We start from the raw sequence: 10,614 nt of genomic DNA, 5'->3' as shown, positions 1-10,614 counted from the left end.
TGATATTCAAAGTTGATTTTGGACCTCAAACGCATAAACTGAAGACATAATTTTACCTCAGCATCCACTTTGATCATGTCATATAAACTTTATCAGATCATGGAGTTGTCATGGAATTAAAAATATAGTGTTAAAAATGTTTACTTATCACTTTAAGGACCTCTGGTCCATGTGTTCGCAGACAATCATATCTGTGTGTCCAACTCCATGTAAACTGGAAACTAAAAAGTGTAGTGCAACATTCTTTCTCTCCCCCTCCTGCTATTTGTTTTGTTTTTTACTCCCACTCCTCTCATTCTCAGCTAAAACCCAGCCCCCCCACACTCGACAAACGCTGACCACATCAGAGCTTGCTGGAGGCCTGGAGGGACGCACAGTGATTCCGGCAAGCTGCAGGCATTAGGAGGAAAGTAATTAGGGTAAAAAGTTCAACCACAGCTCCATGTCTGCAGAACAGCCAGAAATACATCTTCTCTAGTGTTTAATACTGCACATACAATATAATGGCTAGCATTTTGAAAAACAAAACACTGCCCTCCCAGTGTACAGACACTAATTCTTTGAGTTAAAGCATTGTATTATAACTAAAAATGGGCAAAATAGCAAACAAAACCATCAAAATTGAGTGAACAGGCTGTAAGAATATCCATCTTGTAACTTTAGGAACTACCAAACAACAAATAGTGTAACAATGAAAAGAAATTCAAAATGGGAACCTATGTCTATGCAGTTCATAAATCCAGCTTCTTCCTTTGACAGCAGCGAAGTGGACATTAATATTCATTACCAAAATCATAGCTTGCATTAGATCCAATTTTAGCCATTTTAAAGTTGTGTGCCAATTTTCTGTCTAAGTTAAGTAGAAGCACTTGACTCAAGAAACATCTGGTCATGGAGGAGTTCTTTCTACTGCTTTGACATCTTAAAGCTGTATCTAGAAAAGTGACAAGTTAACTTTGCATTTTTGTACCTGCTTGTGCATAAAGATACAACCTAGTGGGCAGCTAGGAGGAGGATACAACATTTATGAGTTACAGTGCGGATGACTTAATGATTATTTCATCAGGTGTTAAGAATTCTGGCTCTCAAAACTCACTTTCCAGCCTTTACAAATAATCCCCCACCCACTGGAAGTTCAGGCACTCTCACTAACCCCACCCACCCACGTGCTGGCATCTTTCTCCACTAAAAATCAGATGCCAGTACAATGAGTGAACAAGTGAAATTACAAAAGCCTTATTCTGGAACCAAAACAGATTAGCAGAACTGTTATTTTGATGAGAGGCCACCAAGCACGATAGAAGACACATCAGACTGGCTAATGACCAGTTGAAACCACTTGTGGAAAAAATGCTAAAAACTCTACAAGCTATAAAGGCACAGGTTTTCTTGTCACAGGAGACTTTGAGTTATATGACCCTCCAGTCTGCACGAGACGGCTGATTTTTGCCAACGATCAAAGCAGCAATCTGCAGATGCTTTTAGGGGACCAGGGGGAAGAAGAATCCATGACAGGATGACTGCATGCTAAATACCAATAGAATCCCCACAGATTGTTTTGTACATGTATGCACCACTGTAGCATCCTGACTCTGAGGACAAGGTAAAAACTCACAGAAGGGTGCATATTCATCAGACGTCTTATTTGGGAAGTCTAGAATATAATAGCATCTACACTTAAGCCATCATTGTTCAGGCTTTTTTGCCGTTTATAGTCAATGATCAATCAGATCAATGGCATATGGTATGGCAATACAAGTAATTTAGTGCTGCACAACCTAGTGCACACATGCAAAATGAAACTAAATGGGTGGGATGTCTAAGTCTGAACCTGATCCAAATCTTACTTTGTCATTATCCTAGTGATTATTTGGTGGATGAGCCTAGCAAAGAAAAGAGAACAACAGTAACCTGTTATTTTTAACAGTCATGTGACACTAGTCTGTCTATCTAAGTCAGCTCTACCACACTGATTTAAGATGCCTTGCCTATAATAGTGCAGCATCATTGTACATTACTGCACATTCAGTGACACTGCAGACCCTCTGTGGAGCATCTCCATTGAAATCTTGGGATTTATCTTAGCACTACAAAAGTAAAAACAAAACAAAACAAAACAAAACAAAAAACAACCAAATATATGACAATTTAAGGGACATGTGAATGTCTGTAATAAATTCCATGGCTATCCGAGCAATTTCTGTTGAGAAACAAATGTCAACTTCATGGTGGTGTTAGAGGAAAAGTCAGAGTGTCATCAAAGTCGTCTGGATTCATCCTGCATCTGTCTTTACAAAATTTTGTGCCCTCAAGTAGACATTGAGGTATTTCAAAAGTATTTAAACAGTAATAAGTGAAAACTTTAGCCTGCTGGTGGTGCTTAAATGAGAAGACAGGGAACAATGAAAGCCAGTAAGATTCATCCTCTGCTCTCCATTAACATCTATACAAAATTAGAATCCAGTCTCCAGTAGAGGCATTTCCTAAAGCAAAATGTCTTTATTCCTAAATGCATTCAATGCTTTTTGGCCACTTAAGGCTTACTATGAGATACTATGGAACCACCAGTATTACTTAACCAAGCCAATGCCCCTTTATCTTTCATCCACCATATAAAGAAAACTACATTAGTACTGCTATATATTTAGTTTAATGTAGAGGGAAAGAAAGGTTTAATTGCTAGTAAAATAAAATATTAATTGCTTTGACCACAGAGGCCTGGTTTAGGGAATGGGGTTGTGGTAAAGGTTTGAAAAGTCATTACTAATCATTCAGCCTGTCGGGTGTGTTTATATGCACCACTTCCAGTACTACTGAGTTTAATCTGACTTCCTATTTGAAGGGGGAGGATTGGCGAGGCTGAACACATTTTCGACAGACATAAAACAGACATGCAAGTCAAAATAAACGCTCCAGAGTGAAGCATGAGCCCTGGAGCTCTGCCTATGCAGTGTGTGTGTGTGTGTGTGTGTGTGTGTGTGTGTGTGTGTGTGTGCGCGTGCATGCATGCACGTGCGTGCGTAGGGCAATGAAAAAGGGGAAGTGAAGACCAGATTACAGCCACTCTCGTTTCCACGCAGGGGCACGACAAAAGGGTACAGGAGCGATCGAAACCATTTTTTTTCAGTGAGAACGTGGCATTCCTGCCTGTAAGAGCCATTATTTTTCTGCTTATTTTCAGTCTGTTTGATTGTTTACTTTTCAAGTTGTCACTGGGTGGCAGTGCAGATTAGGTTGGTGGTTTGGGTTTGCGTCACAATGGGTGTAATTAGTATTTAGGCTCAGGTGTACTGGGCGGCCAATCAATGCATGGGTGAAAGGGAGACTGCACGGTTTTACCGCTCCCTAAGACACTGTTTTATACCAGTCAGATCACAATTAGTCAGATCACTCCATAAAACTTTTTGCCATGATGTAAACCAGCTTTGAATGAGGTGGAATAAATGGGAACCTCACCCAGTCGTGGAAGTCGCTGTGGACATTCATTCATTCCTCCATTCATTCAGCTAAGCGTGTTAAAAACAAGTCCCATCCTGCACCCAGCCGAGTGGCAAATTGATTGCCAGGATAGTCGCTATACTGTCTTTGGATAGCAGCAACAAAAGACCACCAGTGTCTGTGGATTCCGTTCTGGTATGACATTCTATCTGAACTTTGACATAATTGTGGACACATATCGTAATCAATACAGCTTCGCATCAAACCGTGATGATAGCAAAGGTATGAAATAAATACATGGAGTCTCCAGGATAACCTTCCTGAGGTTGCATCTACCCTACACATACAGTGGGGTTGGACAGCATGAGTGTGCATGTGCATTATGACCACGCATGGGTGGTCATAATGTGACAGTGAAGAACACCATAACCTCATGGTGGATAAAAAGCATCACTTCTCCAAATCCCTTTAATCTGGGGCCTCGTTTTATACAAATGCTTGATGATTTCCATTTAATACACTTTAGAAGACGGATACATCCAGTGCACAGAGCAAAACCTGTCATGAAAATGCACTGAAGCACAAGGGCTTAGTGCCACAATGGGCTTATGCCATCAAAAGTGTTTGTATGTGTGTGTGAGCTAAGTGGAATTTGTTGTTTGCAGCCATGTAATTAATACCCTGCTTTATTTCACTACGGGATTTAAAGCAGATTTAAATAGAAATGTTTAGTAGTATGTAACTGTGTTTGCTGTACATTTACCTTTGACATTTACTGCCAATGTGAGAGGTGGCATCAAAAATTTTAATGAACAGAAAATTAGAGCTGCAACAATTTGTCAATTAATCGATTGGTCAATCAAATTAAAATCAATCGGAAACTAGAGGTGAATGTCATTACTCACTTTGGGCCGTGGGAAATTGCAATGAGCATGTTTGATTAATCAATGAAAAATAATCATTACCTGTAGCCCCGATGAAAATACATATGATCTCATGCCATTAGTGTTGTCCAAATACATGTTAGTCATGCTGGAGAATAACATCACAGCACATCAGCTTGCACGGACATTGTCTGACAAAGATAGAACATGAAGAGATGAATAAACCCTGAAGCCCTTTGCACAATTTTGCAAACACTGGATGCCTCGGTTTGGTTTGGTTTGGTTTGGTTTGGTTTGGTTTGTTGGAATGTGTTGGTTCCAGCATCAGTAACATACATCATTGTCCAACAACTATGTATGCAACACAGGAACAGTTTTTATACTACTGGGGACTTTTGTGGACTAGTTTTATAACACCACTGTAAAGATGCAAAGACTCAACTCAGTTGACTGCCTTTATACAATGTATGTAGTGTTAACTGAGCAATAAAGAATGACCAGTTGCTCAATAAAATTGAAACATAAACAGGTTTTTAAACTGACTGGAAAGGGAAAACCCCTAACTGATTTAAGGGGGGTTACATGAAATAGAGTGAGAACAGATGAGAAGATAGACAAAATAAATGAGAATAGAAAAACCAAGGGCACTCGGTCATCTGTTATGAAATATTTAGAAACACTGCTAGATGCATAATAGGACTTGGCCAAAAATGCTCTTCTCGCATTCGGACAACGTTAGATTCTGCACATTTGTTTTGCGGTATTAGTCAAAAAACTGTATAAAAAGCCAACATGTTGGAGCATCTCTAATGAATATTATTTTCTATTTTGATAGATTCATTGTTTGGTCTATAAAATGTCAGATCCTAGCCTAACCAAAGCTAAACATAAGCAAAAGAACAGTTGCAATTCCTTAAATTTGAGAAACTGAGACTACAGACTATTTGGTACTGTTGTTTAGTAAATAGCTTTAGGGATTAATCAGTTATCATAACAGTTGTTCTAGGTGTAAAGAAAAATACACAAACACAAAAATACTCAATATGGTTCTTGTTTGGCCATGCCTGACTGTTAATGGCTGTGACTGAACATAACTTAACTTTGTTTCAAATGGAATAACAATGAAATCAGTCTAAATTAAAATGTACTTGATGTGACCGCCAGTCTTTATACTTCATACTTGCCCAGATTAACACATTGAATGTTATCAGATTGCACAAAGTGTCAATAATCTTGAATGAAAAAATTAATCAGAATTAGATTAAAAGAATAAAATACTGAATGTACAACAAGATGACAGTGTGTTTTGGATTGGCAAATGCAGACTTTAAACAATAAAAAGCATTAGACTGCAATGACAGTAGTGACTTTCATGGCATGAAGCAGATAAAAGTCCTGTGGTTGTGCTTTGAAAAAAAGAGCATCTATAGCCTCAATAGTGACTGTGATATCTGCTCAGAATATCCAGCTGTATTAGCCAGAACCCTGAAATAGCACATCCAGTAGTAATGTGCACAGTGAAAGAGGACTATATTGGTTAAATGAAAAAAGGATCACATCCTCCCAGCATCTGGAGATGTTGTGCGGGGGTGGCTGGAGGTTGGAAATGTCACAGTTCCCAAACTCTGGAGAACAAAGCGCACTTATTCATCACTGAACTTCTGCCTATGAAGTATGTGCACTCAAACACCCACAAACACTTAAGTTTCCTCTGTCTCAGCCATAAAATTTACATTCATTCACAGCGAGCAGCCTTAAATCTCCCAGAATTTTAATACCTGTGGATGTAATTAAAATGAAAGAAAATGATAACAACACACAGAAACACATTTTTTTTCCAGAAATGTGAGCAGACATACCAAGGTCTGCAATGGCACCAGCATTCTTTTCTAATTCCAAAAGCCCATTGGCACTGGTGCAGAGAGTGAAAGGGACGCATATGTAGCTTTACTGTCAAGAAAATCACTGGATCTATACATGGTTTGGACTTAACGCATAATCCTTTCCATTGATAAAATTATGTTGAGTGTGCCTGGCTGGAAATCCACAAGTACAGGGCTTCAGCACACATGCTTTTTCCCTTCTCTGGTTTTCCTTTAATTTGCAAATCTTGTAATCTAAGCCTAGAGCTGACTGAACCAACTTCTAAACCAGCACCGCTGTAGCAGCCAAGGCTCCAATCTGTTTTCCATTTAAGTGTCAAGACGGCATCCTTTTTGGTGGTTAACAAAATCTGTTATTTCAAAATGATTATATGCTAAAAATTGTGTGAGGACCTTAGTAAGTTTATGAACAGGCCCAATGGAAAGTACTGTGCCGCACCCGGAAGCCTTTTTCCTTCTACTCTTTGACCAGAGTGTTATTTACCAAGCACTTCTGTAGGGGGAAGAACCAGGCTGTGCCATTCAGCCAGAGGTCAGGGTTTCTGCTTTTCAACACAGTGCATGTTTTCAGCATTAGTGTCGAACGACGCCTGGATGATTCGCCAAACCGTCAAAATGCTGCCTGTCTCAGTGTCAGCGAGGACATAGGAAAAGCAGAAGCAACAGCAACGGCGTCAGAGAGACAGGGGCGGCAGTCCCTGGAAAACATCAAGAAGGTGGTCTCCATCAAGACCCAGCTGAAGACAGACTTCCTTATTTCATTTCCCGGGGAGGATATATTGAGTTAAATTTTGTGTTGCTCTGGAAGAGCAGCATAAGTAAATGGAGGACAGGGGGAGAGGGGAGGGCATTGACTGGGTATGGAGAGGTGCCTTGGGGTCTGTCACTTTTTAAATTTGCTTTCTTTCACTAAACAAAGACATGACATTCCTTGTCCCAACTCTGAGAATCCCAGGGATCTACACAGGGTTAGTCTCCTTTTTTTTTTACTGCCTATGGGGCATTCAGGTACTGCTCGAATTCCAACCATAGTGCCACAAAGAATCCATGATTCATAGTCACTAAGCCTACATCGCTGGCTCGGCTCCAGTTGGGTGCATGTGAAGGGTTCATAACAAGAAGTCGGGTGTCCTTTGATGCCTCTTATTATTAAGAGAAAATTACTTTCAGATGTAGGATTTGTACTTCATAACATTGCAAAGAGCAACACACTTTCCACTCCCTTCTGCACTTTTTAAAGACAAAATTTCATGAGGATGGGTCATTCCAACATCACATCGAGGGTGCTTTACTGTCGGTCCTTTTGGGGTCCTAGCAGTCTGTGGAGTGTTCAAGACAGTTCCCTGAAATTAAACCAATAAAAGACACACATTCTCTTGCCACTTTATTACTGAACATCTATGCAATTTAATGAAATCCAATAAACAGATCTGAAGCAAATTCTACATTTAACAAGCTTATAATATTTGGATTTTGTTAACACTGCCAGAGAATTATTAGTTCACCTATATATTTATTACCGAGGTCGTAGTTATCGGTAGCGTTGTACCAGACTGCATTATGTTGAAATGTGTTTCTAATGTTCTCAGGCTTCAAACAAATGCTCAGTATAATTCAGACAGACAGGTTCATGATTTGGTTTGCTGCGCCAGCATCTGCAATGCTGTCAGTCAAAGCTCAATTTAAAATGTCCCTTGTTTCTCAGTAGTCTGAAGGAGAGGACTGAACATATGAGATGTCAGATCAGGCAGTTCATGAAGGTGGAGTTGTAAAAATAATAAATCTTGGCCTTGGAATATTTCAAACACTTCTATCATATTGTTAGGCAGTCATGGGTAACATATACTGTATGGCAGCAATTTATCTATCACAATCAAATTAAAGCTACTCCAAACAATATCTTTATATGAGCAATGGGTCAAACGACTATGTGTAATGTGAAAGGCATTGTGTACAGCGATGAACCCACAGAGAATTTTTATTTATTTTGCATATTTCAGCTAATTGTTTTGGTTTTACAGCCTGTAACTGAACTATTTTGGTTACTGCCTGTCCAACACTGAACAGCAAATTAGTGAAACAGACCCCAGCTGGTAAACATAGTTGAGCATTTAGCAAATCAAAAGCCAGATATTTTTCTCAGAAAAGAGAGTGAACATTGGACTTCCACAGATCATGATCATAAGGATCCGTATTAAGCAGACCTGGGCATATTTTAATGGATTGTTACATATTAGCAAAGAGCAGTGTCCAAACGTTTTAGGCTGTGTTGACCATCACATTTCACTTTTTCACTCCTTTTGAAAGCCAGTACACCCCTCTCTATTCTAGGAAAGGGGATCCTTGCCTTATTATAACCAACACCTATTTTCGAGTCTTCCTAGAGCCATCCATCCACGGCCTTGCATAACAGATAGTTGGCCTTTAAATGGATGAGACATTGATTTTGGACTTAATAGTCACCAGTGACTTAAGTATTGAGCAGCTCTCAATGATGCACAACAAGATGTCCTGATCTCATACATGCAGCAGTTCACCTAAAACAGCACATTCTGTCACTAAACTCCTAAACTCGTGGTGTCCCTCATGGTTTAATTTAAGGCCCCTTTTTATTTTCAGTTTATCTGCTTCTGATAAGTTATATAACCCAAAGGCATGTTTGTTATAACTGCTACATGAGTTGGGGAATTGTGGTGTCATTTTATGGTTTATTTTAATCTATTGAGTGTACTTACATTTATTTATTTAAGTTTAAAAGCATTTTCTTCATTGTTTTGTTAAGTACAATACAACCTCAAATGATTTAAGAGTTTCATTCAGAAGTTTCATTCATTCACAACAGCAGTAGAAACTCATATCTGGTTGATGGTGCGCTCATGAGTGAGTGACACTGATGTAGTGTTTGGTTGAAATCTATTATATGCAGGACCTACCGTATAGGAGTACGTGACGAACACAGCAAAGGACTTTAGGCATTAAAAACATGCAAGATCTTGGTGAGAGAGGAGGTGAGGTCAGCTTTATTTTAATGAATGAACTCACCCAGAGGACCCTGTACTCTTGCAAACCCCCAGCAGGGGCCTCTTGTCAGCAAAACTGTCTGTCTTCAGAGGACCTGAGAAGGAAGAGGAGTCATAGAAAGAAGCAGATGAGAAACAGAATGATCTGCACACAACAAAGGGGGACATTCTTTAAACGAACATGTGAGGCCTCTAGTGCTGCCCACCCTCATTCAACAGGCAGCCTATTACCATGACAGGAAACGTGCTGATTACATTACTACTGTTACCCTGTAATTCAATTATGGTCACGAAACATGTTTGATGAATGGAGATTTTTTCCAAAATCAGGCCTTACGATATGTGGATTCCAGGCAAATGTGGAATCCACATATCGTAAAGACTTTGGTGTTCTACCTTTTTCTGGTCCTTCACTTTGTGAGCTTTTTAAAGGAAACTTGAAGAAAAAAGAAAAGGAAGGAAAACAATATGCAACAGGATTGAAATGAGCAAGAGAAATCTCCTGAATGTTGCAGAAGGGAGTATGATTTTCTTTCTCTTTGTTTGTTTTTGGGTTTCGGGGTGGAATTACAGCATGGTAAAAACCCAGTAGGCATATTTAGAAAAATGAAGAAAAAACATGTTGCATTAAGTGGACTGATCCCATATTTTCCCTGATTGTCTGATTCTTGAGGACGGACAGTGGATCAGGGGATCGAGAGGATGGGGGCGCTTAGATTGAAGAAGATGTTACCCTTTAGAGGACTGTAATTTGAGGCTTGACAGTAATCAGCCTGGGTTCCTGTGGTATGGCGTGAGAGCAAATACAAGACTTTAACACTCCCAACAGGATCCTTTCTTTTTCATGTTTCCATCATTGGACATCACTCCCAGTCAAGATATGCAGCTGAAACATAAATATGACTCTCAGAGACTTAGAGAAATGACACATTTACTAAAATAAACTTTCTGGGAAAGAATGCAACATTTAATGAACAGAGAAACTTTGATTTCATTACTGTTGTAATGGACAGTACCTGAAGCAAGTACTGACTTCTCTGTGGACGTCACGTTTCAATGTAAGAGAGGGGATGGGTGCATGTTTAGATGAAACGATATAACAAGGCCTGAAACATTACAAGTAAAATGCTAATTGTTAAGCTTCACTGTATGACTTTTACAGTGTGGGAGGATCCCAATTGTAGCTCTAAAGTGAAGACATGCAAACTGGCCTCTGCTGAAAATGAGCACAAAGAGCTACAGCACATAGATACATATACATACATATGCATACGCACACGCACACATATGTATTCACAATAGATTCACATTTCCTCAATGCTTATTTGTTATCCATCAAGGGAACAGTGTTGCCTCATTTTCCAAGACAACGGAAGATCACAAGTTGTA

General features: G+C 39.4%; 1 protein-coding gene across 5 annotated transcripts in view; it reads right to left on the bottom strand.

Annotated features, from left to right (window-relative positions):
• Positions 1 to 10,614, bottom strand: part of bcas3 (BCAS3 microtubule associated cell migration factor) — a 336,382-nt gene that overhangs the window by 308,695 nt on the left and 17,073 nt on the right. For all 5 annotated transcript variants that reach the window (XM_070969920.1, XM_070969919.1, XM_070969924.1 and 2 more), the window contains exon 7: positions 9,248 to 9,320. In XM_070969920.1, the coding sequence (XP_070826021.1) occupies positions 9,248 to 9,320 (73 nt within the window). The remainder of the gene's footprint in view (positions 1 to 9,247; positions 9,321 to 10,614) is intronic.

The sequence above is a fragment of the Chaetodon trifascialis genome, chromosome 9 (genome assembly GCF_039877785.1).
Source record: "Chaetodon trifascialis isolate fChaTrf1 chromosome 9, fChaTrf1.hap1, whole genome shotgun sequence".
Lineage (NCBI taxonomy): Eukaryota > Metazoa > Chordata > Actinopteri > Chaetodontiformes > Chaetodontidae > Chaetodon > Chaetodon trifascialis.
The sequence above is the reverse complement of the archived record's forward strand: the minus strand, read 5'-3'. Positions and strand labels throughout refer to the sequence as shown.